Here is a 27,083-nt window from a genome sequence, read left to right on the forward strand (position 1 = left end):
AATCAATTTCTGGTAATCTTCTATAAGTGCTTTAAAGATGTAGCTTCTATTGAAGCCATATTCTCCACGTGCTTAACGACCAGGGCTGGACTTAACGCACTAGTAACGGCATTTGACTACTAAAATAAATGCTCTGACTACTCAAATTAATCGAAATCTGGGGGCTCACTAGTAAATTTGACTAGTGTAAAATTTACCTAAATATTCATAAATTATGGCGAATATGGTGTATTATAAATTCAGCATTCATCAATCCCATTTTTTTTTAATTACATCATGCAACTCAAGTGATAATAAACTATTATTTTAATTCTGACGGGTAAAGAAAAATTTTGGCTGTCTAAAATAAATTAAGATAAGAGGCTCACTGGTCAGGCTGACTACTAAAGAAAATATCCAACTTGATTTTCGAAATATAGTTAAGGTAGTATATTTCAAAATATAGTAAGTTCATAACTGAACTATTTACAAAATCAACGAGATATAGTTTATTATCTATTTATAATGGTTTGTATAAAACTACAACTGTTAAATGAATAGGATTTTGATCAAATATGAACTATTTATCCAGACAACTACGTTAGCAGGTTTGCCAGATAATACTTTATGAGCCTCCCTGGTTCATGAAAAATCGGGCCAAGCCTTCTGCCTCTCTATACACAAAAGTAAATAAGCACATAAGTAGTATTTTATAGAATTGTTTATTCTATTCATCAAGTTCCAAAATCCACGGTCTGCCACTTGGAGGAAATAGGAATAAGTTGAATAACGACCATAGAATCAGATGCAAGAGACATATCTCTTGATAGATGCTAAAAGAAATTATTATCGTTAAAATCAAAACCTTCAAATGGAAGAATTTTTAAATTCAAAACGCGTGAATCTCGATGATATCACGCATTTTTTGTTACACGTGTAATTATTCATTCTGATAATAAAATCGAACCACGTGGGCTTAGAAATAGTTGTCCGCATTTGTCTTATCCATTCCGAACCAGCCCGCGCCAATTTATTCAATGAAGCGTTGAAGTATTTCAATTTTCAAATCATTTTAATATCTTCAAATCATTTTCCTACTTTTTCTTCTAAATCAATATTTTTCAAAATGCCCGGCAAAAATTTTCTTTTGGCATAATGCTTCCACTCAAAGTTCTGTCCAATGAATATTAGGAGCCGCTGCTACGTTTAGAGAGCGGTGCCTCCGAAATTATACGAACGTTTGAATTTTAAGTCAAGCTTTGTCATTTTACGATTGGTTTATAACAACTTTACGTCACTAAATAGCGGGAAACAACCATGTGCCTAGTTATGTGTATCAAAGGTGTCATTATGAGGACTATGTCATAAAATCCCCTTTTTTAATTTATAAGCAGCATAATGGGTAGAAATAAATATTTCTTATTAATCACAAGTGGTAAGAGATTAACTCTTCTTTAGAGTTATATGAACTCAATGAGAATTTTTTTATTTTATTATTAGATATAAGTACTTCAACTTTATTACTGAAAAAATGTTATTCATCATCCATGGAATCATTGGAATATCTCAAAACAGCCGTCCCCACGCCTTGTTTGAAGTTGTTAAACAATGATATTAATATCATGAAGTTAGTTTTCTCATCTGATGAGGAATTAGCTGATAAATCAGAGTTTGATGTGCAATGGGTCTCAAACCCGGATAATGGTCCCGTTAGACAATTGTAACTTAATACAAATGGAGTTCCTAATACAATTTATATTATTCATATATTTATCTCATAAGCAAATCTACCCAGGACATTGCAACCATGCTGCACAAAATATCAGAATCACTACCTCACTTAGGTTCATATGATATTACCATCTTCTGCGAGGGCTCTTTATTTTACTCAAAACCAGAGTAATATCTTAATCATTATTGTTTATAAATGTAAATTGTGTGAAAAATCATTGTGAGCTTAAATTAAAGGTGTCACTGGGAGTTGTTCAGCGCTTTACTACGACTTAGTCATTGGTCCATGGCTGATGTAGTCTGTTTAAGTTCTGAAACTGAATCAAATCTTGGTCCTAATTGGGATAAAGTTATTCGTATTGACAAAGACTTTAAAAATGCCAAAGATATTTCCTTGTGGAAGGGGAATATTATCGTGAAAGCCGGATTCTGGGTATATCTGTAACATTATTTCAAATAACATTGTTAAAGTAACACATTTAATTGTAGTTCACTAAATTTAAATTGGTTTTTGATACTGAAGAAAAATGGAATGAATTTCCTGTAAACGCATCAGAGGAAGCTAATACAGACAACAGCTTGGTAATCAAAGTCACAGTAAAAGTAGTTTTAAAATTTTTGATAAGTAATAACACGCTAATCATTTCAGCCTTTTTGTGTATCGCATCGTTTGGAACTTTTACAAGAGTGCAACAAATTAACCATTCCTTCCTACTTGATATATCCAACCAAGCTTAAATTGTATCTTTTTTTTATTGGTTTTAACGTTATCCGATGATTAGAAAGGTGAATATCCTTCAATCAATTAAATTAGAAAGCCATTTCATGCCAAAGGAAAAGAAAATGAACAAAGTCCGTTTGTGAAATACATGCGGGATAAACTAGAAGTAATTCAAAAATTAAAACAATGTAATTAATGTTAGTTTTTAAAATCGTTTATTATCTTATAGATTGGGGTTTTAGCCAGGGTAAAGTATTATCCTGTTGAAGACTATATGGATAAATTAGAATTAACTTCCAAACTTTGGAACGAGGCTCTTTTGAATGATAAATATAAAGGTGATTATTTAAAAACTACTTGAAATATTTGTAATTTAGTGACTCATCCAAATTCAATTTTTTAAATCTCTAATCAAATCTGAAATTGGGCTGTTTGAAAGTGTACTAAATTAGTAGCAATTTCCATTTGCTTTCTCGGAGCACTCTAAATGTTTTTCTATTTAAAGGGACTTTAAAGAAAAACCTAGTCGATATGAAATACGTCATTCGGTCGTATCTTTGGCTTCACAACGAACGGCGACCGCATGACTTATTTTAAATTGACTAGAGGGTCTCTTGAAAGTCCCTTTTATGGGCAAAATCAGAGCAGCGCTGAAACAGATTTTTATCCTCCATTGACAATGTCCCTCGCTTCAAGCTGCTCTGTTCATAAAGATCAACATTTTGTTTACTGCGCTCCCGTTGCTAATAAAATACTATCTTTCCACACACATGCTTGACTTTCTGTAATAACAAGACATTGCTCTGTTAATATTTATTGCAAAGAGTGATAATAAACGTGAATAAGTAGAATAGTCCATAATGAAAAGGGATTAAAAAGCTAAACCATGAACAAATTTGAAGAAATTTAAAACTTACAAATAGCTCATACCGATAGATCTTTGAGCAAACAAAAAGATGTGATACTCGGTCCAAATAGATCTTCGAATGAAAAACTAAATAAAATAGCCAGAAAATCCAATTGTAGACATGTTTCGTCCTATTTGGGACTTATCAGTACGGTGTGGGAAATCTGGCTTGCGACTATTACACCAAAAAGAGAAACAAAGCCTAAACATTAAAAATTTAAAAACTCGTTGCGTAGCAATGGACAGATGAAATGGGCAAGAGTGGAGGATAATAATAATTACGAAATGTGAAGTTAGAGGAACAACTTTCAGAGTGGCTTAGTTAATCTTATCTGTTTGTTAGTCACAAGCCAGATTTCCCGCATGGTACTGATGAGTCCAAAATAGGACAAATATGTTCTATTGTTGGAATTTTTGCCTATTTCATTTACTTAGTTTTTCACTCTAAAATCTATATTGGTACTCGTTATTTGTAAGTTTTTAAATTTCTTCAAATTTGTTTAGGGTTTAGCTATTTTATCCTTTTCATTATGAACTATCCTACTTATACGCGTATTTTTATCACTCTTTGCAATGCAGTCCATAGGTGGTTCCTCTAAACTTAATATTTATGGTCAAATCTGGACCAATATTGGAGCACTTGACTTAGCTGGCTGTAACATTTTTTTTTTTAGATTGTTTGAATGATAAATGCCTGCCTTCAAGCACTGCCAGTTACATAAACATCTTAATTTTTGCCAATAACGAGACAGAGGAGGATGTATTATCCTGTTTCATCTTGAGAAATCCAGCAGAAATGAACACCACGTTCTTAGAAGCGGTTCTAGCTCCATCTATATTGCCTGCTCATCAGGAAGATATCGACATTGCCAGTAAAATTTTTGCTACAATGCCTAAATTTGCTCCTAGACACTGGAAGGATTTGGAAGATGAAATAACACGTATTAAAAAGAAGAACAATGATGAAATGAATGTTGATCAGAGAATTCTAAAAAATTTCAAATTCTGTCTGGTACAACAATCAAAACCACAGGATGAATACTTGACAAAATTTAAGGCTCTTTCCTGTCAGAATAATTCATACGGTAATTTTCTTTTGAGTAAGGTTATTCATTTATAAAATTAACGAATATTAACTTAGATCGTGATCCTTGCGACTGGCCCGAGAGAAAATTTTTGGCAGCTAATATCAGAGTGGAAGATCCACAGGCTACATTAAAGGCCAAATCTTGCCGTAAACATTAATTTTAAAATTTAAATTAAATTTTATTTAAATGTTAATTTTCATCATTTTTCTTTTAGAAAGCAGTGTATCTAGTCTCGAAATTACGAAATTGTTCGATCCGGATGGCAGAGCTAAGAAAAAACCAAGCACTAATACAAGCCCAATTAAGGTAATTATTTTTCATTGGATAAAAAATTTAAAAATGGTTTTAAAATATTTTTTTAATTTTCTTTACCTTGCAGCCTTTAAATGGTACTTCAAAATTCAGAGCAGAGGATTTTGAAAAATTAATTAGGTTGCGATGGCCAGATATAAAAAATCACCATTACCATGATATTTAGTACATATTTTAAACAATTATTTTATATTATACCCTTGTAAAATTTAATTTTCCTTGCAGTTACAATGACGATAACACCGAAAAGGTTGAATTATTAGGGGTGCAATTGAAAAATGCATTTATTGATGAAGAAACTTCGTCCAGGGATTTCAGTGAAAAGTTTTTCAAGTTGAAGCAGAAAAGAGAGAAAATAACCAATCGTACACCTATAAAACAACTTTCGATACGAAAATCTCCCAGATTAAGTATGACTGCTAATCTTAAGTTTTAAATATTGGCTTTAATCAAAATCCTTTTTAAAATGAAGAGCGTGAATCGCCTGAAACTAAACAAAAGAGAACTCCTTCCACAAAGGCTTTCGTAGCACAAATTCAACCTGAACCTAGCATTTTCCATCAAAAGATTACATCAAGGAGAACTTTATTTGATTCTCAACATGAAAAGGCCCAATCAACATCTCATTCACCGAGAAAGAAAACTACTATCAAAAATCCATCAGAGAAAGTGATGCCTAAGAAGTATGCTAGTGGAAGCCCTCTAAAACATATTCCATCCAAAACAGAGTCCATGATTGAGGCTAGGGTTACCAAACCATCTCCGACAAAAAAACTAGCACAACCTCAGAAAAAGATTAAAACAAAGTTTGTAATTTTACATTTAACGCTTTGAAAGGTTGCATGATAGATTAGAATTTCTTTTAATAGATTTAAATGTTCCTTTAGGATACGAGTCCAAAGGGTTAAGAAAGAAGCTATAGACCTTGATGAAAAAGCTACAATGGTTATTATTTTTGTTAAATTTAACTTTGTTTAAAAATAATTAAAAAGGTTTTCTCTTTGTAGAAACTACGGGATGCGGTAATGACTGCTTTTGAATCTCGAAATATTGGTATTCACAATCCAATATTCAAAGCGTGCTTCCGAAGACTGTTTAATATATGCAAAGAATATGCCAAAGATTTTCAAAAGAAAGCAGGAATGAATGACAAGCTGAAAGCACTTGCAAATGCTCATGTTGATCAGGTTAGGAGTTATTTTAGTTGTAATTTTTCAAAAATATTTTATTGCAAAACAATCTTTATTTAGGTTATAGATTGGGAAAAAAAGTCAGTCACTTCTAAATGAATGAAAGCCAAACATATTAAACTATATTTTTTGTATATCCATGTATATTTTTTCTACAAACTAAACAAAAGCTATGTTTATTTAAAGTTTTAATAACAAAGTATCAATGTTCATTGTGATTTTTTTTACTATGGGCAAATTTTACCTTTAGTTATCTCTAATATTTTATGTATGTCCAAACTTTCTCCCATGGGTATTCCATAACCCTTTTCTAAACCATGGGGATTGGACGGTGTTTTACAATCTAAAGAAACCTCTTTCCTAAGACATTTGTCAATATCAACAGAGCTAAAAAAAGCAACAGACTGGGGCAAATCATTCATATTTAATTTGTAGGCAAAAAGGCTTCTCGTTAACAAGTTCGTTATTTGTAAAGCAAGAGCCGCCCGGTATCTGTCTTCACTTTGAACCATATATCGCACTTCATCATGAATACTAATACAAAATCTTCCATTTATGTCATGCGTATCCATAAGCCACTTCATACAAACTACCATAAGATGTAGGAAATCAACAGCTGAGCTCTGAACCACCCAATTAATACGACTGGTCATGAAATTGTTATTCACTGCAGCCGGTTCCAAAGAGCGACTGATTCTGCATTCCAACACCGGTGTGGTTGGTTTTTCTGAATTTGCAATTTCTTCTAATTTGTTGAACATGTGTGATTCACTCCCTCCAACCCACTGCCTTTGTGGTTCTATGGCTTCTCTTGAAAGTACGATTGCATCAGCGTATTTATCAATTTCAGCTTGGGAAAACATCTTTTTTTTTATTCCTTTTGTTTCAGAGTACATTTTCTTGGCTTTCACAGCTGCATCTTCCTCCAATAAACGATGATTAAATTGCATTAGTAATCTCTGTGCAAAAGGCAATCCTGCTCCGTATATTCTTCCATAGTTCAAGACTTTGGCTTGGTCTCTGGTAATACCCACAGATACAGCTGTCCTACTGTGCAAATCAGTCCCTTCACTTTTCTTTCCCTGCAATGTCATCCAACTAAACGCCGTGCATCCATGCACCCCAGCAAAATAAGCATCTCCTATTACAGCAGCAATCCATAGCTCCTCCGAATCCACATCAGCTCCAACAAAATGATAATTTGGCGGAGCTTGTACCATCCCTTTAAGTTCACTTCCAACTCTATCAATATAAGCATTGCTAGCTGTTAGCCAGGTAGGTTCAACCGCTCTTCTCGTCACTGTTCCAGCAGTAACCAGCCTTGGAAGTATGGCTCCATATGATTCTTCGTTGTCATAAAATTCATTTTTCATTACATGGTCAGGCATCTCGTTATGTTTTAACCAGACTGTCATTTGAGACGTGATTCTTTTGTGGGCATTCTTCCAATATGATATCATTTTGCTAATTGTTAAAGCTCTTGTCGCTTGGTTTCCCGAATACGCTGTTAAGGTGCCATCAGTTATTTTGGATAGAAAATCTTTGGCTAGAGGATTTCCAACTTTATTCTTAGGTCCATCTTTATGGGGAAGTCTGTAAAAATCACAACCTCTTATATTCACGGTAGGTATTGGTTTGGATTTGTTGGAAGGTGAGGAACTGTCATTGATAAGTTCTTGGTCAAGAATTTGTCTCCAGAGTTGACTCTCTTCCTTTTTATCACCCATTAATAAAGCTGACTGTGATATTAAAAAATCCAAATCCTCTTTAGATTGATTAAATTTTACTTGCGACAAATTCTTTGCACTCAATATTTTTAAAAAGCTCTCCAAAGGAAAGCCATCATCTGGCTCTATTTCTTCACTTTCCAGGTTTTTCTTGGGCACTAAATAACCCCAACCTTCTTTCTTTTCATAATGAAGTGGAAAGCCATCCCACATTAAACGGAGAAGTTTGGGTACAGATCTGATTTGTGTTGAGATAAGAGCAGGTCCAGGTTCCCATTTGACACCTGAATTTGGTTTAATGCACAGTTCTCGATACCATAAGGGATATCCAGGAAGAAATGGCCGGACTTTTCTGAGATGCTGAGCGCTTTTGATAAGTGATTCGAATTCAGTTTCTCGTGATAAATTGACTCTCTCTTCTTCTTTATCTTGACCTTCTACTTTATTTTCAGTAGTTTCAACTACTTTTTTTTTTCTTTTGAGAGGCGGAGGAATCTTGTTCATTTTAAGATCTTGGGTTTTCCAATCCAAATCCCACAACCAAGGATCTGATTTAAACTTTTCATCAATCAGTAATGAACATGCATCATTAGCTACTTGTCCCAAAGACAACTTCATTTCTTTTTCAAGTTCATCATAAGCAGCTTGGGAATTTTTAATGTAATAATTCCAGTTTTGATTAACAGGTAAATAAGGCACAGACATTTCTAGCATTCCAGCAAAAGTGACAGGATGAGGGAATCTTCTATAAAACATAGGCATTAGTTTTTGGACAATTTCAAAAGTCGCCGTCACATCTCTAGCGCAATAATTCACTAAGTTTTGGAAATCTCTACGCACATCATCTATAGTTCCTGTTACAAAAATGTCTCTTATATCTTTTTGGATGGGTTCCCCTTTGCAATACAACTTATACACATCAGGTAAATTGTTTAAGGAGCCAATGTCGAGCCACATTAAGGCCAAATTACCAAAATTCTGTTCATTATCTGATGTTATGTTTTTTTTATTGGCCATGGACATGGCCCTTTGAATTCCGGTTAATCCAGACACGCACATATGCAGAGACATGGTATCCAGAAAACGAAGCTTGGAACATTTTAAAAAATACTGTTCTTTAACAAAACTTCTATCAAAGCTGACATTATGTCCAATAACTAGTCTTTCTTCAAAAGAAGTGTCTTTCTCAGTGACACCTTTGGCAGTTTCCAGCGGAATTAAGTGGTTCAGGGACATTTCACTCTCCCAATGAAACTGTTCATTCACAAGCTTCTCACTGCACCATGAATACCAAGCATTTTTAGAAGCGGCAGTGGCCAGAGTTGGAAAATTGCCTTCTTTGACACAAATTTCAATATCAAAAACATAACATTTTTCAGTTGGAAAAGGAACAGATTCCGATGTATCTGCGGTATATCTCGTCCAGCCTGGTTGAAATATCCATTTCTTTGGTTGTGTGGGTAATTTATCGGATATTAACTCTTTAAGCATAATTTTATAAGGCTTGGCATATTTTGATCCGATAATTTTGAAATGTTCACTGATATTATCTCCGTACAATTTGGGTAAGTTAATCTCAACATCAGGTAAAACCTCAGTTTCTCTTCCCCATAATTTCTGTTCTTTCAAATGTTTTATTATCTTCCTTATAACTTGCTTATCGACTTTACTTTCCGTTTTAAATATTATTTGATGCAATGCTTTTGAAAGCATTTGAATATTAATTTCATTAAACCTGGCCATGTCTTTAAAGTTCAAACAAGTTTGTTAAAATGCAAACCATCAAAAACACTGCACAAAATACACAGTAATGTTTTATTTAATTTAATAACTAGCTATCAATACAATTCCTAGACTCTTATTTAATAACATATCCCTCCGGCCACTCGAACAATTTTGGAAAATTCTTAATTTCCTCTTCACTAAATTCTTCCAACTTTTTGGGAACTCTTCTAATTTGTCTTATTTGATCATTAACATTCTGCAATATATCCAGGGGAATGCTATCATCAGGAAACAGATGAAGTTTCAAAATTCTGTTGTGCCTCAGCAAACTTTTTCCAAGTTCTCGATACACAGCTTTGTAAAGAACTTTAGTGGGATCGTTCTTGTGTAGCTCATAAGCAGGTGTGAATGATTCTCCACCTAAAGAAAGCATTGTTCGAATTTATTCTTAGCATTTGTAAGTATTTCTGGTTTACATCTTACCAGCAAATTGCGTGTGATGACGGTACATTCTGTATCGCCATTGATCATTTGGCATGGCAATTTCCTTAGTATTTATTACAACTACATGATCTCCAATATCACTTGATTCCGAATAAATGGGTTTATGCTTGCCTTTCAAATACTTTACAATTAATTCGGCGGAATCAAAAGGATTTTGCCATTTGGCGTCATAAAGGTACCAAGCTCTGGCAAAAACTAACCACTGCTGAGCCCTTTTGCTTTTAGACGCTATTTGCCTTATGGGACCAGCTAACCCTATGCCACTCATACTAATATTTTATTTATCAAAAATTATCTACCCCAAAACAAGTAATATATAAAAATATTATAAAAATTATTTTATATTTACCACACAATTATTTCTAAAATAGGTTCATCTTTTTGGGTGACCAACTCCTAAAAAGTAACACCAGCCAGCCTGAAAGCTAAAGGACAAAGGTCGCTCAGGTCAAAATTGAACGCATCGTCTCGGATCCGTTATAGAAAAACCCCGCGGTATTTTAAGCGTGGAAAAAATAGTACTATCGCTAAATTTAGTTATTTTAAAAATTAATCATGCGTAGAATAGAATGAAAAATTTTTGAAATCTAGTTATATTTATAAAATTGTACTTGTAAAATATAATTAAATTAAATATAGAATATGGTGACCTTCTCTTTAAAAGTATATAAACTCTGAAAACTTTGGTATTATAATACTCAGACATTACTTTGGACCGACAATGAGATATCAGGTATTTAATAGTCGAAATGTTTCTTTGTTTTGTTTTATTTTTCACTTTACTAATTTTTAAATTTGTTTGAAATTAATTTGCATTTCCACAAAATATTTTATTAATTAATTAAACATTATTCGCGACCGAAAACTATCGCTACATCCCCTTTGGTTTGCCATTGAAACCTAGATAGGTAGCGGCTAAAGCAGACTATATTAGTTTTTATTCATCGTTATTCTAAGGTTATTCTTAAATTTGACTTTATAAATAAAGATAATTGCGTTTTAATATAATTTTTGCGTGTAATTTCGCAGGCTCGTAACAGTTTTCAATGGGCGCCATTTTCCCTAATTAATATTTATTTATTAATATTCCCTAATTTGAATATTTCCGCCGTTAAATAGTTTTAAGAAACCAATATATTCACGACGTATTTCGTCTCGCACTCCTTTTTGTTCAGCGTTGCCAACCTGATTGAATAGAATTATCGTACCAACACCTGAAAATTATCGTATTTCAGTATTTCGTATATCTAGAGGTCTGACTAGCGAGTAGAAAAGGGGGGCGAAATTAAAAAAGGGAGTGGTTCTTCTCTCTCTTTAGACAGAGGAATAGAGAATCACCTGCAGCGTTCAGTAGCGGCGCTAAGGGTGGGCTGAAGTGGGCCTTAGCCCCCCTGCATTTCTGAGTGGGGCCACATATTTATAATTAAGAGGCCACATATTTCAATTTATGAATTTTCTTTATCTCTAGAAATTTGTTTTATTGCCAAAAAACGTTTTTCTGGAATTTTTTTTTGAAAATCAATTCGTTTATTCAAGAAGATAGTAAACCATAAACAGATAGATTTGGGAGGAAGGGAGCAGAAATTGAGAGATAGTTGAATGGACAATAGAAAGAAAAGAAAGGGGGTTTAGGGAAATACCCCGGTAATGCACGTGTCCCCTCTAAGTCGGATACAAGGTCAGTGTGTCAGAATTTATAGCCCGGTGTACCTAATAACAGAGACCATACCACCGGAGGCCTATCATCATAGTGCCCTACGCCAGCGTCCACCTAGCCCGGACAGGTGACAAATCCAGCATGGGTAGCAGTACCCTACTACTGATGGTCGCACCTTCGACGCAAGCCACTCAACCCAGCAGAAGGTGCAGCAATGGGTGGACCAATCCCCACTTCGCTCACAGCAGTGGGAGTAAGAGTGGATGCTGTAGCAACTCCAGCCGACACCCTACCTACGTAGGTAAAGAGTCAAACCCTTTGGAGAGAGCTCCTAAAGGGGAACGACGAGCACACAGAAGACCAAGTAACCCGGCACAGCTGGCACCGAAGATCCCAGTTTTACTCCAAAAGGCCGGGAAACAGGACCACCGTGCCCGCATATGGAGGCATGCCGCCCCACAGCAGGCTACCCAATCCGCCGAGGCGGCCAGTTTGCACGGACCCTCTCCGTTAGCATGAGCCGAAGCTCAGTATCCAGCCCAAACCTGACCAAAGTCGGAGGTGAAGATAGGACCATTTGATCAGAGCTAACATCTCCCAATGCGCCACCGCCGGACCCAGACTCCCGGTAAAGCCACCAGTTCTTGCACACTCTTACCCATTTAGGGCACGGATACAAGGTCAGTAGGGGGTCCAGTAAACGCAACGAGAGCCGCAACAATAAAACGACCTTACTCTTCTGGCTTCCTAGAAAATTTATAAGGGGTCACTAAAGTTGTAAGTGACACAAAATACTTAGCCCACGGAGCCCACCTGTGGAAAACCCTAAGAGCCGCTACTGGCAGCGTTGCCATATACGTACTATGATTATGGTACAAATACCATTTTGCATAATATTATAAATGGTACTATTTTTTTGAGAGCGTACTGTAATTTAGCGTCAAAACTGGTATTTTTCAACAACGTACATAACAAAAACTCATTCCTACTGAATTATTCTCACAATTGTCAATATCGTACGTTGTAATATTGTACATCCTACTGAATTATCGTACAATTTCCAATATCGTACGTTGTAATATCGCACATCCTACTGAATTATCGTACAATTGCCGATATCGTACGTTGTGATATCGTACATCGTACGGAAGGTGAAATTATCGTACAAAACGATAATTATCGTACAGGTTGGCAACGCTGTTTTTGTTATATAGCGCCATCCGCCTTAATATCTATCAAACCTAGTATGTGAAGAAATAGCAGACGACTTTTGGATTTCTATGTTCTTCGGTTGAAACTTTCAGCTGTTGTGTAGAGATAATTTTGCACGAGCAGACAGTTTTCAAATATTAAATTTAAAACTCGGTCGGTAGTCGGCGATACTTGTGATCAAAATTTAAACTACGCACGAAGCCTATAGGAAATTGAATTATTTTTTCTATGAGCTCTTTATATACTTCTGACTGAAGGTAGCATTCTCCATTAGACTGCTCTCGAGCGCTCGAGATCGTCCCTATCAACCTTTCATAATGTATTATGATCTATTTGCGTGCTCGGATCTACCCTGATCAATTTTTGCGTGTTGCATTAATTGCTCTCATGGCGCATTAAAGGGGCTCCAAAGTTTGGTGGCAAACAAAAAAGAAAATTGAGCATGCTTTTCATTCCCCCCAACCCCTCACTCGGCCTTGGCAGAGGCGGGCAGAGTCAACCGTAAATTTCGCACTTTACTGACTTTACACACATTTTGCCACCGAACTTTGGAGCCCCTTTAAGCAGATTTTCTCCCGGTGAGATCGCCCTCAGAGGCTCAGAGTATGTTTTTCCGTGTTCAAACGCGCTCAGTTCGCTCCAAACATTTTTCTTCACTTGTTACTTTTTAGCTCTAGAATAAAATCGGTCGTATCTCAAAACCTGTTCCATTTTACTTTCAATCAGAGTGAAATCTCGAGTAGTCAAATTTAAAAGGCTATAAATCATTTGATTTATATCGGCACAATCTTAATATTTTTATGATGTATCTTTTTTTTTTAGATTTATTTGTTGTTGTGTCTTATATTGGGATTGTGGTTTGTTTATGAAGTGTCTGCCTCCACTGTTTCCCTGAAAGGAAATCCTCTCCTGCTGAAGAAATTAAAACCAATACTTTCCTGGAAACTGGGCATACTTAAAAGACTGAGCCCTCCTGGAGTTGTAGGAATAAAAAATGGTTATTATGGATAGCTTCAGAAGTATGAAATGATTGCAGTGCAATTCAAGAAACGTTTAACTGTTTGTAGATTTACCTAAATAATTTAAATAAAAATGTCTTTTTAACTCTTTCTTGTTCAATTTACAATTATTGCAAAACTTAATTAGTTTCTTGTTATTTCTTCTTATATAAATATGACATTCCTGTTGTTTTAAAGAGTCAAATAATCATTTCAATTTTGAGGATGTTATCCCGGTGCTGTCCCAACCAGTAGAATATTTTTTATTTGAATTCTAAATATTACAAATGTTATTGCATTAAACAAATTTCCAATATCAATATCAAAAACCAACTTTGGACCCAAAACGTTATTAAATTACCAAAGCAACAGAATGAGAAATAGAAAATACAAAATTTAAAATTATTAGAACGCTCACGAAACGTAAAATATACGTGCAAGAAACTATTTTATAAAGAAAATCCAGCTTATTGTATTATAGGTCTTAAACAATCAAATTTATAAGGAAAAACAAAAGTTAAAGCGAAAACCAAAACTATAAGTGAAAGCAGTAATAAAAACTGCGTGGGCTCATGACGACAACCCAACGAAGCCGATAAAAATCAATGTAAGTAAAAAATCGTAGACATGAATTATCCCCACATTATCAACAAACAAGAAAAATACCAATAGAAAAATATATAATAATAACCCAACTAAGTAACAAGTTAATTAAAATACTTTATTGAAAAGTGACGTTTTTGAATGTGGTGAATATAATTTAAATAACGTGGTTTTTTCAACCTAACTATTTTGATAAAAACATGAGTTCTAAAAAGAGGTCAATATTTTACTAAATATAAACATTTATAATTAGTGGGATAATAACCATTAACCGTTATTTTGACCTTACACCAAATATTGACCCTTTTACAAACGTTATTTTGCTACCTGGGTAGGGTCCGACCAAAAATTACCGCCCCCTGCCTTCCCCCTGTCCCGCACTCGGGTACCTATCACCTATGCTCTTTGTATTATATTTTCCCCTCCAGGAACCCATTCTCTCCTCCAAGCCACTAGGAGGTGCAGATTTTGAATACCTACCTCTTTAAGGAAAATTACACCCTATTTTAATGTTAGGTTCCTTGAAAAGGCCGTTAAAATAGCAATATACTAATATATTCGAAAAAAATTATAAATCATTCCTAATTTTAAAATAAATTATTTTCGAATCGGAAATTGAGAACTAGGGTAGCGCCATTTTTTTAAAGCGCTCGTAGCTTCATGCGTGCTGACAGACGGTCGACGCTAGATTAAAGTTTAGTATGCAGATAAGTAATAATGAGGCTTTGGATGTTGACAAATTGTTATTATTTCTAAAGAGTGAAGTTGAAGGTCGAGAAACTAGCGCTATGCTTAAAACGTCAAAAATTGAAAAGCGCGCGGCAAAATTTGAAAAACCACAATTCGCGCCCAAATTCGAATACCGCGAAAAATCAAGATCTAGCTATTCAACTCCTTCAAGCTACTTAAACACTCAAACCCACCAAGCGCATCAGCTCTAAGCGTCAACGTCGCCCCAGGACCCCGAATCTATTGCATTTTCTGCAAGGTATCCCAACACCCTACTGTCGAAAGTCAGAACTACACCCTAGAAGATAAGAAGAAAATGATAAGAAGCCAAGGAAGATGCTATATATGTACGAGGATAGGACACGATGCACGTGTTTGTGTCTCTAATTTTCAGAATTGCAAGCTTTGTCGCGGTCGTCACCACGCCGTTATCTGTGAAGAAAACAGATTCCATAAGCCCACCCGAGAAGAGAAAAAACAAGTCGTCGCCGAAGAAACCGCAATAAAGAAAATAAATGTAAGCACCGTCGCCGGAAGCCAAAACATGGTCGTCCTACAAACTGCCATGGCCTTAATCAGCTCGCCGGAAGATACCGGAAGCTCCATCTCGACTCTCGACAAGCGAGTAGACCACGTGGGTTCTACATATTTCCGGTTGTAATCGCGCATAGGCTCTCTATTTTCCGACCAATAAGAATACACCATCACAAAAACAGCTGATTACAAACGCCCATGTTTTATAGTTTAGAGAAAGGATATTTATTTTCATTGTACTGCAGTATATATTTAAAGTCCTAATAGAGCTCGGCGAAACAGCTAAATTAACCGCTAAAGTTTCGATTAACCATAAAAATTACTATTAACTGTTTATCCATGGATATTATCCACGGCTATATAGCAATTTAACAGGTAAAATAATCGGGTTTTTTTCGGATAATTTTCGTTTGTGGATAAAAATGAATAAAGTTATTATTTCTTATCCAAACGCCGAGCTCTAAGTCCAAAGGATTTATTGTTTGGTCTCTTATAACTCTTTATCTTTGAAAATTACGCCTATTATCGATTTCTAAGGCTATATTTAACAATACAAGCCGAGCTATAGCAAGCGCCATTGCTTTTTTCCCTAAGAAAGACGGTTTGGGTAGTGGTAGCTTTTTGGGAACACGGGAGAAGGGGGGGGGAGGTAGTTAAAAAGAACTACTAGCTCGATGATTGGTTGAAACCTCTGTCGAAAGCGATCTCGTAAGCTTCGGACACGACGAGATCGACTTCGAGAAGTCCATCGAATTCGAGTAGCATTTTTCGACAAATATTTTATAGAATAGCGCTTTTCGACATCTCGTGAGAGCGATTCGAGATCGAGAAGTGCTTACAGAATAGGGTCCCAGACGAGTCGTTCGAGTAGCCGTGAGAAATTCCAGAGAACCAGACGGAGTGATACAAATCACCGCTATAGAGGTGCCGTTCCTACGTAACGACCTAACCGTAGTAAATTGCAACCGAGATGATTGATAGAAGACTAGCCGCCACAAAAACCACCCTCGGATGGGTCATCCATGGACCCGTAAACCTCAATAATGTTTCGGTAAATTCGAACCAAGTGACCGTTTTAAAAGTCAGCGTAACAGGAGCCGTATTGACGGACGCCATGAGCAGGTTCTGGAATATTGAATCACTAGGAATAACAGACAAACCAGAAGCAGATCCCAACGGACAAGAAGTTCTAGAGCGATTTGAGAAAGAAACCACCTTCGAGGATGATAGGTACCAAGTCAAATTACCTTGGAGTCGCCCCAAAGAAGACGTACCTAGCAACCCAACCCTAGCCACCCAGAGAGCCAAAAGTCTAGTACAAAGATTCAAGAGAGACCCGATCCTATACCACGACTACAAAGCCATCGTTGAAGACCAGCTAAAGCAAGAAATTGTGGAAGTCGTAGAATTAGATAGAGACCATAAAGTTGGTACTTACTATTTGCCACACCAGGGGGTGCGAAGAGATGCCAGCTCTACCACGAAGCTGCGAGTAGTAATGGACGGATCAGCCAATGTCAAAGACCAGCCAAGTCTAAATAATTGTCTTGCCGCTGGACCCAACCTAAACCCAGATCATCTCAAGCTTGTTCTAAAATTTCGGACACACCGAATTGCAATTACCGGCTCACCGCGGACGTGGAGAAAGCATTTCTCCAAGTCTCGCTAAATAAGGACGAAAGAGACTCAGTACGATTCCTCTGGGTCAAAGAACACCAAGGCCGAATCTTAGACAATGAATTCCAAGAATTGAGGATGACTCGCGTGCCATTCGGAGTAACATCAAGCCCATTTCTTCTCACCGCCACCATAAAGCTGCACTTAAAAAGCCAACCGGAAGAAGATAGAAAAGTAATCGACTCCCTTAACGAAGAGTTGTACGTGGACGATTACGTAAGCGGGGCCAAGGACGTTCAAAAGGCCTACGAAAAGTCAGCATCGGCCACCCGTATTCTAAAGGGTGCAAACGAGGGGCTAACCACTCTTAGAAATTCTGTACACCGGATTACGCTTAGATTACCACTGCCAAAGGCAGGGACTTCAAAGATTACGCGTAATCCCATTAGTACAGTCAAAGGTACGGCTCTGTACACCGATTACGCGGAGTGATCAGCCCCTCGGGTGCAAATATCACCTTACGAAAATGGAAGACAAACTCTTCGGAATTGAGAGAAAAATGGGGGAATGAAATGCAGCCGTCCAATGAAACCATGAAGATAGAAGTGAAGTCAGACACCGAAAAAATCTTAGGATTACTATGGAGCCCTAAATTAGACGTGTTTTCATTCGATCTTTCCAATATAGAAATCACGATCCAAGAAGTCAAACCGAACAAACGGCACATCCTCAGCGCCGTAGCACAAATCAACGATCCCATCGGAATGCTAGCTCCTTACGTAATACGTGGTAAGATGCTATTCCAGAAGCTATGGAAGGAGAAACTCACATGAGATGAAAACCTACCCCAAATCATCAAAGAAGAGTTTGATCAATGGCGGAGAGAAATGCCGACAGTTAGCAAAATAAGTTAAACAGATGTTACTACCCCGAAGAAAAGGTAATCAAACAAGAACTTCATACCTTTTGCGACGCAAGCAGCAAAGCCTACGCCGCCATCGTCTATCTACGCTACATCACAAGGAGTTTCATTCGTAACTTGTAAGGCTAGAGTAGCGCCACTCGAGAACCTCCTACTACCCCGACTAGAGTTAATGGCTTGCCTCTTGGGAGCTCGTCTCATCAGGAACGTCAGATCAGCTTTTAAGGTCGAAGCCATAGATGAGTATTTGTGGAGTGACTCGATGGTGCCGCTCTACTGGGTAAAAGAAAACTCTAAAATCTGGAAGCCATTTGTCCAAAACCGTGTGAAAGAAATCGTAGAGCTAACCAAACCCAAAGACTGGAATCACTGTCCCGGTCAAGAAAATCCGGCCGACATCCCTAGTCGAGGAGCGAAACAGCAGATTTAGCGGAAAGCAGACTTTGGTGGGATGGACCCCGCTGGTTGAAGGAAAGCCCAGGGCACTGGCCATCTGAAAAAAATAGAAGTTAAGGGCTCGGAGGTTCAAACCGAAGCCAGAAAAACTGCACTTGCCATTCAAACAGAAACAGAAGACTTTGGGAGGGGAATGTCCAATTTAATGGACCTGAAAGCCTATAGCTCGATTAACAAAGTTATGCGAATCACAGCCTACATCCACCGTTTCATCAACGCCCTAAAGAAAATCACCAACGGAAATGGGAGAAGCAGAAATCATGTGGATCACAAGCGTTCAGAAACTTGATTATGCAAAAGAAATCAAAGCCTTGTCAGAAGGAGCAACCGTTCCAAGAGAATCTGAAATCGCCAAACTAAGACCGATAACAAACCAAAATGGACTGTTAGCCGTAGGGGGACGCTTGCACCAATCCAGACTCACAGAAGAAGAAAAGCACTCAATCATCTTGCACAAAAAGCACCCAATCATCTTGCACAAAAAGCAACACTTGAGCTTTCTACTAATGACACGCAGTCTTTGGGAAGTCCTGCATTCGGGGGTACATGCCACGCTAACCCAAGCTCGAGGCAAATATTGGGTCATCATAGGAAGACAGTGTGTCAGAATTTATAGCCCGGTGTACCTAGTAACAGAGACCATACCACCGGAGGCCTATCACCATAGTGCCTAGGGCCTACGCCAGCGTCCACCTAGCCCGGACAGGTGACAAATCCAGCATGGGTAGCAGAACCCTACTACTGATGGTCTCACCTTTGACGCAAGCCACTCAACCCAGCAGAAGGTGCAGCAATGGGTGGACCATTCCCCACTTCGCAAACAGCAGTGGGATTTAGAATGGGTGCTATAGCAACTCCAGCCGACACCCTACCTATGAAGGTAAGGAGCCAAACCCTTTGGAGAGAGCTCCTAAAGGGGAACGACGAGCACACAGCAGCCCAAGTAACCCGGCACAGCTGGCACCGGAGATCCCGGTGGGCCCCAAAAGGCCGGGAAACAGGACCGCCGTGCCCGCATATGGAGGCCCGCCGCCCCACAGCAGGCTACCCAATCCGCCGAGGCGGCCAGTTTGCCTGGACCCTCTCCGTTAGCCTGAACCGAAGTTCAGTATCCAGCCCAAACCTGACCGAAGTCGGAGGTGGAGATAGGACCATTTGATCAGAGCTAACATCTCCCAGTGCGCCACCGCCCTTATGGGTTACAAGAGCCGGACCCCGACTCCCCGGTAAAGCCACCAGTTATTGCACACTCCTACCCATTTAGGGCCATCATAGGAAGACATGGACTAATAGATTTGTTTACCCCCGTACCGTAGATAAATACATACCGGGGAAGACAGATTGCAAAATTCGTAACGATAAATTACATGGTTTGCAGAAGAGAACAGGCGAAGCCAAGAAAAGCACCCATGGCGTCTTTACCCGCCACCCGAGTGGATTACACGCCACCATTTGAGACGGTCGGCATAGATTTTGCCGGGCCTCTTTACGTAAAAATGGGACAAGAGATCATCAAAGCCTACTTGTGCTTATTTACTTGCGCTACAACCAGAGCAATCCATCTAGAATTAGTACCCTACCAGACCACATACGAATTCCTCATGGCCTTCAGACGAATTAGTACCCTACCAGACCACATACGAATTCCTCATGGCCTTCAGACGAATTAGTACCCTACCAGACCACATACGAATTCCTCATGGCCTTCAGACGAATTAGTACCCTACCAGACCACATACGAATTCCTCGTGACCTTCAGACGAATTAGTACCCTACCAGACCACATACGAATTCCTCATAGCCTTCAAGCAAATTTGGAAAGCCATCAAAGACAACACCACGAGAGAATTCTTCGGAGAAAAAGGAGTAACCTGCCGATTTATAGCTGACCGTTCCGCATGGTGAAAACCATCTCAAGAAAAATTCTTGGACGCGCCACTTTATCGTACCAGAGGCTATCATCAATTCACGAGCAATGACATTCGTCTTCAGCGACGCCCATGAGCCCCCACCACTTACACCTTCGCATTTTTTAATCGGACAACGACTCACTCGCATGCCACCACAGCGACCAATGGAAAGCAACATACCATCCTCCCAAAAACAATTGTCAAGAAACTTAAAGACACGTGTAGCATCAGTAGAGCGCCTATGGAAGAGGTGGAAAGAAGAATACCTAATGGAACTACGTAATGCACACCAAGTCCTTCTGAAGAAATCCCACAGAGAGATGGCAGTAGGAGATGTTGTGATAATCCACGAAGAGAAGGTCTCAACAGGGCCGTGCAGAGGGGGCAAAATCCCCGGGGCCCGGGTGAAAAGGGCCCACGAAGGGGGCCCGTAGCTGTAGGGCCCATCGAAGAAGCTCAAGGGGGGGGGGGGTGCAAATCAAGATAACTTGGAAGAAGTTTTCAGGGCTCAAGGGGGGGGTGCAAATCGAAGGGGCCCGCGAGTAAGTTTGCACTGGGCCCCAGGATACCTCTGCACGGCCGTGGGTCTCAAAGCAAAACTAGCCATATTATAACTGAGGTTAAGCAGAGTAGCGATGGAAGCGTGCGATCGTATTTAGTCCGCACCCCAAACGGGAATATTATCCGACGTCCCACATCCCTCCTATACGCTTTAGAAGTAAATAAAAATGAATAAAATAGCTATACTCTAAAATCAGGTTAAATTTAGGGGGAGTGTTGAATAGTATCACAAGGGTCTTGTACCCAATTGTTTTATTATCATAATCATTAAATATTTATGTGACTTAAATATAACTTGTAATTTATAATATTGTTTAATTAATAAAAACCTATTTGTAACCTATTTTTTTATATTAGATTTCTGTAAACCGTAAATGTAGTAAAATAAAATCTGTAAATTTGCGAAGTCCATCTATGAATCCTAACACGCTAAATCAAACGCCTTGTAGACGAACTGACGGACTCCTATATTGAACAGGAATTATGTGAAAAGGAAAACATCAACTCCTCTTTTGTAAGACATAACTAGAAACGACAGTGTTTTTTCTCTTAGAAATTACAGTATTTATTATTTTATTTCTTAGACGTTCCTTCGCCCCCCCTCCTCCCATAGTTCCTACGCCCCTGTGATTTTATTAGACTAAAGAGATCCAATCATACGGTGATAATGGTAACGAAGTAAAAGAAGAAATGGTTTTGGTCTTTTTTCGTGTCTCTTTGATCTCGTAAAACAAGCATTTGGTCATAACTGGCTTTGCGGACTTCGTTTAGAGTACAAGCATGTATTTGTTGGCTCCGCTGTGATTTTTAGCTGGGAATGCCGGGATGGAAAAGGTGTAAAACACAAACGACCGGTAAATACGCTCGTCAAAATAATAAAAGTGGAAAATACTTGACTTACACCTTAAACATTATTTAGGGTTCGTGGGCTACTCAAAGATTGTACTGTGGCAGTTTCGATGGAAATTTAAAAATTGCCAGTGGAGTTCTACTTTCTGGAAGCTAGGGGAAAATTTTGACCAGCGTCGAGATGGAGCCACAATCGGTATGCAAGTTGAGCCATAGAACACGTCTGTCTAGTAAGCGAAGCGTATATATAGTCTTTGATAGGAATAGACTTTTTGATGCAATATTCGACCAAAGAATATAAAGCCCCAGGAATGGAAAGATTGATATTATTGGCCGCGTGTTTTGGTTGCGCTAGAAACTTCCGGCAAAGCAAATCAGAGTAACCGGAAATGGTTATCGCAACCCGGTCTCTCTTTAAAAACGAGTGGCGCAAAAGTTTCACTAGATGGAGCTACACCTTCCATTCCTGGGGCTTTATATACTTTGATTCTACAAGAGTCCTGGAACGCAGAAACGGATAGACACAAAAGTTTGGCTCTCGCGCAAAATTTTAATAAACTTAAAGGAAAAGTCCAGGTTGGGTAAAACTTGGGTCTATTTGAAAGATCATGTTTAAATATACTAAAAAATATCAGTTGCAAAATTTTATCTTTTTTTAATGACAAGAAATTAATTTTGAAAATTTACCGCCAAGCGAGCTGCCATTTTCTTTCGACTTCCCTCCGCAGACCTCACGCGGAGCAAGCGCGCGCGGGGAACAGAGCGCTGTTAAAGCCTGTTATAGCGCGAACAGCGCGTGATTAAAGTCCTAAAACGTCACCCCGAAACAAAAAATGGCAGCTCACTTGCCAACTTGTTTCGGTGTAATTTTGTACATAATTGAATTTAATTGTTTTTCTTGTAATTTCGTTTTCCGTGAATTTCGTATTTATTTGATTTTAATTTTGCTTTGTATAATTTCTTTTAATCGATATTATTTTTTCGTGTAATTTTATATAATTGTATATGATCATTTCGGCTATTTGGAACAGTAGTTTCAACTTTTTAGTTACACCTTACCAACGTACTTATTAAGGGGAACCTAATGGTGCAAATATTATTAGCCGCAAATAATTCATTTTAAAAATATACTTATTTTAAAGATGTACGAACTGAACGGTTCAAGGCGTAGAATTATCGCCGCGGCGAAGAGAGCTCGCCGTCGCGTCGTTTTTCCCTCTCGAAAATCGGCCTTTCTTTATTTATTGGGAGTGGTAATGGAGCCAGTAGGACCGCAATATTCGCGAAATACGCTGATGGCGCCAGTAGGACCACAATATTTTAGAAATATGCTGCTGTACTAGACGTGGGGTCTAAAGGTGGATGCACACATAGCCTTCGCGCGCGAAATTTCTCTGGCAAATCGCGTCGCGTCGCGTGAGTTAAACAGAATGGAAGTCATGGCGCATGGGCGCGTGCGCGAAAATTCGCAGGCGAAATCGCTTGCGAACCGTATGTGTATTTGGGCCTTTAGGATTAAAATGACGGTGCCCGAAACAAAGCTTTTGTTAAAGGATTAAAATGAAAATCCACGATCTGGACAAGGATCCGTTAAAATTAGTCGAGATTAATTTTCGGGAATTATTACTTAAGGAGATATAGACGCCAAAACATTAATCGGCATAATCAAGAACCGGACGATACTAGGTGCGTTTGGCTAGGTACTGTCCTCTAGGTCGGGTTTAGACGGCCCATCGTGATAGCAAGAATGGGGTTGGGGTGGCGCCGCGCGCCCCCAGCACGAGAGCGTAGCGAACGTGCGGCGCCGTCAGGCGCCAATACTTATATGGTATAAAATTCGATTAAAAGACCTTTTTTAGCTAGGACTACAGTGTTCTACGGGGGGGGGGGGGCTTACGTTACACTTTTCGTTTAAGTAACCATAACTTTTTTAATAATGCTTTGCGGGGAATAATTTTTGCACCATTGGAATCTCCTTAAAAAGTGCTTTAAGGAGGGTCTAGAAAGGGGAGGAAAGGGAGTGGCGGGGCTATTGTTCCAATTTACCATTATTTCTTTTACCGAAATCTTTATAAATAACTATGTTTATAAAATATATATATACACCATGAACCAAATTATCATGTTCATAATATAATATGAATCAAAACTTGATTGTTTTTGGTTTGATCGAAGTTAATTTTCATTTAATAAGCTCTTGGCACGATGACGTAAGATAGTTTCACCAATGTTTTCCATTGAAAAAGAATACCTTCATCAGGGACGTAATTTTGGTGGGGCAAGGGGGCCATTGCTCCCATCAGAATTTTTATGAGCTAAAACGTGTACGAAAATATTTGCATTAACCTACATTCAAATTATTAACTTACATATTAACCAAAAGGGGGACAAAAACTAAAAATACAAATCTAAAGAATATTAAATTTGACGCGTTTTTGTTCTTTAAAGAAAACATTTTCCAGGGGCTGGGGGCTCTGTCCTCCCTGAAAAACCACAAAAGACCGTTCCTGACCTTCATGGCGGCCATGCATGATTGCGGAATGCTATTAACCTATAAAACGTTTTTCACGTAAATCAACTGTTTTATTATCGAAAAAACCACAGCATAATTATGCATTATTTACTCCGTAAAATATTTCCCAAAGAGGCATACTTATTGATAAAGTTTATAGACTTATGGTAGTACTTGTGGTATGAAATAAATATTAATGAAATTTCAAAATCAGGATAATTTTTATAATTATAATATATATTTAATATTTTTCAAAAATTATTATAAACATCGATTGAAATAATATAACTTAAACGACTAATTAACGTAAATATTTATTCTCGCTTCATGGCGCCATTGTCATATTTTCTATCAACGAATGGATAAAGCGCCTTATGGTGATGAAAATTAAGTAAAAAAATATTTAACCCTAATATATTTGTAAAATATTTTTAAACGTAATATTTGAAACAAATATATAGTTCCAAAATATGAAAATAATAGCTGAAAAACTAATTTTTTCAAATTATTTGTAAAATTCGCCGTTTTCTTATGGGTGGCGCTTAAGTATAGCTCATCGGATTCCGAGACCGAGAAGTGGAATTCAGGGGCCAAAATGAGTGACAATATTCCTTCTTCGAGAATAGAACTTAAATAAGTTCTATTCTTCAAGATTCCTTTAAAGCCTGAAAAGTTTGGTTTTCAAAAAAAGTTGCAGTTTGTATCTACCGCCTATTTCTAGTTCCTCCAGAATGTATGGGGGTACTACGTGTTTCTTCCCTATAACGCATGCCACGGGGGGGGGGGGGATGAAATTTACATAACAGAGAAGAACCTTTTATTATCCCTGCTTGGGCCTCTACTTATTTTCTATCTCTATGGTGATTACCTAAAGTTGACTAAGAATAATAGCTGAAAACTATTCGTGAGTTCTGAACCGTTCAACAGTCCCCATGCGCACTATTCGGCAAAAAAAATTCTAGAACTACCCAAATGCAAACTATTCGCAGACAAGAACCTCTTGTTGAACCGTTCGGAGCCGTTCTAAATGGTACCTGCTCAAGAGCAAGTACTGGCCGGAACTCAAGGTTGAAATCTCTAAAATTCGTCTGCCCATCGGGCTGCGTACGTCAAATCGTACGAATCACAACTATTCGTACAAAAGTTCTGAACTATCCAGAACTTTTGCGTGACGTTACAGCTCAGTCCTAGGCCGTTCTCTTAACGGTTCAGAACTCACGAATAGTTTTCAGCTAATAGCTACCGCTTCAACATTAAACTGAAAGTATTTACTACTATATACTTATGGAATACGGCCAACTTCGTTAAACATTATCAAGGTGTTTTGTATACTACATTCTTTGAACATAAGGAAAAAAATTGCAGATATATTTGGCCGCAACAAGGAAAAAAATGGCGTCGCATCAAACTAGACGACCAAAATCTTTAGCAGGTAAACAAGTTAAAACTATGGATCCTAATGATATAAATTTATTAAATTGGCAATCTAATCAATCCAAAAAAATGGTTTCACCAACTGGCAAAAAGCCATTACCAGAACCTACCAGCATTTCCCAAATAGCGTTGATCATATTGATGCACGTATGCCGAAGGATTGTCCTCCTTCCACCTGAACTGAAAATTGGAATGTATTTATGCGGTGTAGTGTTTGGATCGTTAGTTACCGACTTTTTTCCTTTTCCCCGAAGCTACTTTTCCAGAAAAGACAATATATTCAACCAGTATTTTGTGAAACTGGGCTGGGGATGGACCATAACTCTCCTTGGTTCTTTCCTGGGCCTCACTAGCTGGATTTATTGCTGCGGCAATAAGAGCCAAGTTAAAATTCATGCCTGCCGTTTGCTCATCGCTACTGCAATGTGGTATTTTTGGACAACCCTATTTGTTTATATCGAATCAAAAACTGGAACTTGTATGAAGACATCCGACAAAGTTCTTAGTAGAAAAGCTTGCTTACAAGCCGGTTATCGATGGCATGGGTTTGACATATCTGGCCACTCTTTCATCCTCATTTATTGCAACTTGTTAATCATGGAAGAATGCAAATGTATTAAAGGATGGGAAAGAATCGGAGAATTAATCCGTTACAAACAATATGATGATGAAAGTCCATTGAAGAATTTAAAAGACAATGAACTGGAGGAACTTAAAAACTCTTATCCGAAATTAACACCTTACATCAAAGCATTGTTTGTTGCAATTACCATGCTCCTCACTTTATGGGATGTTATGTTAGTAGTTACCATATTGTATTACCACTCTATGGTACAAAAACTTGTAGGCAGTTTAATCGCTATCGTAATTTGGTTTGTTACTTACCGAGTTTGGTATCGGAGTTATTCTCCGGGATTGCCTGGAGAAGGCCCTTTCAAATATAGTGATATTCCCTCTTATTCTCCCCTCAAAGCAACTCTAGCTCAACCACTTATTCGAAAATCTATAATTCGAAATTAAATCTTATATATTAATATATTAACATTATGTACAGTGGTTTCCAATTTATTTAAGAAATATTTTACACATACTATTAATGGGATGTTTAAAGAAAATATTGTAAGAATTCCAAATTGGAAGGAGTTTGGTATTTCTAATCCAAATTCATTTTTGGTCCCTGTAACGAGTATCAATGGTTGTGGTGC

The 27,083-nt window shown here is 37.9% G+C and overlaps 6 protein-coding genes and 1 long non-coding RNA gene across 8 annotated transcripts; 5 read left to right on the forward strand and 2 right to left on the reverse strand.

Annotated features, from left to right (window-relative positions):
- Nucleotides 1-1,166: 1,166 nt before the first annotated feature.
- Nucleotides 1,167-6,127, forward strand: LOC149951485 (uncharacterized). Of its 2 annotated transcripts, none has more exons than XM_090168075.1 (17): nucleotides 1,167-1,414; nucleotides 1,480-1,699; nucleotides 1,762-1,878; nucleotides 1,948-2,143; nucleotides 2,200-2,292; nucleotides 2,360-2,451; nucleotides 2,525-2,597; nucleotides 2,661-2,769; nucleotides 4,013-4,423; nucleotides 4,480-4,572; nucleotides 4,641-4,732; nucleotides 4,806-4,903; nucleotides 4,964-5,148; nucleotides 5,211-5,544; nucleotides 5,608-5,683; nucleotides 5,746-5,925; nucleotides 5,989-6,127. In XM_090168075.1, exons 1-17 carry the CDS (start codon nucleotides 1,378-1,380, stop codon nucleotides 6,025-6,027), a joined length of 2,445 nt encoding a protein of 814 aa, XP_090024201.1. In that variant the 5' UTR covers nucleotides 1,167-1,377; the 3' UTR covers nucleotides 6,028-6,127. The 2 variants fall into 2 exon arrangements, with proteins under 2 accessions (XP_090024201.1, XP_090024202.1); XM_090168076.1 differs by having other exon boundaries at nucleotides 1,169-1,414; nucleotides 5,626-5,683.
- Nucleotides 6,018-9,436, reverse strand: PolG1 (DNA polymerase gamma, catalytic subunit tam). Its single transcript, XM_090168073.1, has one exon. The coding sequence runs from the start codon at nucleotides 9,396-9,398 to the stop codon at nucleotides 6,156-6,158; it is 3,243 nt and encodes a 1,080-aa protein (XP_090024199.1). The 5' UTR covers nucleotides 9,399-9,436; the 3' UTR covers nucleotides 6,018-6,155.
- Nucleotides 9,437-9,456: 20 nt separating this feature from the next.
- Nucleotides 9,457-10,353, reverse strand: mRpL13 (mitochondrial ribosomal protein L13). The gene is made up of 2 exons (XM_090168077.1): nucleotides 9,864-10,353; nucleotides 9,457-9,800 (listed from the first exon to the last, which is right to left on the reverse strand). The coding sequence occupies exons 1-2, from the start codon at nucleotides 10,150-10,152 to the stop codon at nucleotides 9,514-9,516; spliced, it is 576 nt and encodes a 191-aa protein (XP_090024203.1). The 5' UTR covers nucleotides 10,153-10,353; the 3' UTR covers nucleotides 9,457-9,513.
- Nucleotides 10,354-10,514: 161 nt separating this feature from the next.
- LOC149951488 (uncharacterized) lies at nucleotides 10,515-13,821 on the forward strand. The gene is made up of 2 exons (XR_016479852.1): nucleotides 10,515-10,617; nucleotides 13,576-13,821. It is a non-coding gene; the product is annotated as an uncharacterized LOC149951488 (long non-coding RNA).
- Nucleotides 13,822-16,587: 2,766 nt separating this feature from the next.
- Nucleotides 16,588-18,067, forward strand: LOC149951489 (uncharacterized). Its single transcript, XM_090169560.1, has 3 exons — nucleotides 16,588-17,149; nucleotides 17,203-17,565; nucleotides 17,922-18,067. Exons 1-3 carry the CDS (start codon nucleotides 16,588-16,590, stop codon nucleotides 18,065-18,067), a joined length of 1,071 nt encoding a protein of 356 aa, XP_090025686.1.
- A 787-nt stretch (nucleotides 18,068-18,854) lies between these two features.
- LOC149951490 (uncharacterized) lies at nucleotides 18,855-20,282 on the forward strand. Its single transcript, XM_090169561.1, has 2 exons — nucleotides 18,855-19,210; nucleotides 19,991-20,282. Exons 1-2 carry the CDS (start codon nucleotides 18,855-18,857, stop codon nucleotides 20,280-20,282), a joined length of 648 nt encoding a protein of 215 aa, XP_090025687.1.
- Nucleotides 20,283-25,691: 5,409 nt separating this feature from the next.
- On the forward strand, nucleotides 25,692-27,072 carry Fitm (acyl-coenzyme A diphosphatase Fitm). Its single transcript, XM_090168078.1, has one exon. The coding sequence runs from the start codon at nucleotides 25,837-25,839 to the stop codon at nucleotides 26,896-26,898; it is 1,062 nt and encodes a 353-aa protein (XP_090024204.1). The 5' UTR covers nucleotides 25,692-25,836; the 3' UTR covers nucleotides 26,899-27,072.
- The last annotated feature ends 11 nt before the right edge of the window (nucleotides 27,073-27,083 follow it).

Source organism: Leiobunum rupestre, chromosome 3 (assembly GCF_980474605.1).
Source record: "Leiobunum rupestre chromosome 3, qqLeiRupe1.1.hap1, whole genome shotgun sequence".
Lineage (NCBI taxonomy): Eukaryota > Metazoa > Arthropoda > Arachnida > Opiliones > Sclerosomatidae > Leiobunum > Leiobunum rupestre.

Coding starts and splice junctions, on each gene's coding strand:
- LOC149951485 (XM_090168075.1), top strand. CDS start 1,378: ATGGGTAGAAATAAATATTTCTTATTAATCACAAGTG. Junction 2,452..2,524: donor TATCCAACCAAGCTTAAATT/GTATCTTTTTTT, acceptor CAATTAAATTAG/AAAGCCATTTCATGCCAAAG. Junction 2,770..4,012: donor TTTGAATGATAAATATAAAG/GTGATTATTTAA, acceptor TTTTTTTTTTAG/ATTGTTTGAATGATAAATGC.
- PolG1 (XM_090168073.1), bottom strand. CDS start 9,398: ATGGCCAGGTTTAATGAAATTAATATTCAAATGCTTTCAAAAGCATTG.
- mRpL13 (XM_090168077.1), bottom strand. CDS start 10,152: ATGAGTGGCATAGGGTTAGCTGGTCCCATAAGGCAAATAGCGTCTAAA. Junction 9,801..9,863: donor TCATCACACGCAATTTGCTG/GTAAGATGTAAA, acceptor TGCTTTCTTTAG/GTGGAGAATCATTCACACCT.
- LOC149951489 (XM_090169560.1), top strand. CDS start 16,588: ATGATTGATAGAAGACTAGCCGCCACAAAAACCACCCTCGGATGGGTC. Junction 17,150..17,202: donor CAATGTCAAAGACCAGCCAA/GTCTAAATAATT, acceptor GATCATCTCAAG/CTTGTTCTAAAATTTCGGAC. Junction 17,566..17,921: donor AAAGTCAGCATCGGCCACCC/GTATTCTAAAGG, acceptor TTTCCAATATAG/AAATCACGATCCAAGAAGTC.
- LOC149951490 (XM_090169561.1), top strand. CDS start 18,855: ATGGGAGAAGCAGAAATCATGTGGATCACAAGCGTTCAGAAACTTGAT. Junction 19,211..19,990: donor TGGGTCATCATAGGAAGACA/GTGTGTCAGAAT, acceptor CATGGTTTGCAG/AAGAGAACAGGCGAAGCCAA.
- Fitm (XM_090168078.1), top strand. CDS start 25,837: ATGGCGTCGCATCAAACTAGACGACCAAAATCTTTAGCAGGTAAACAA.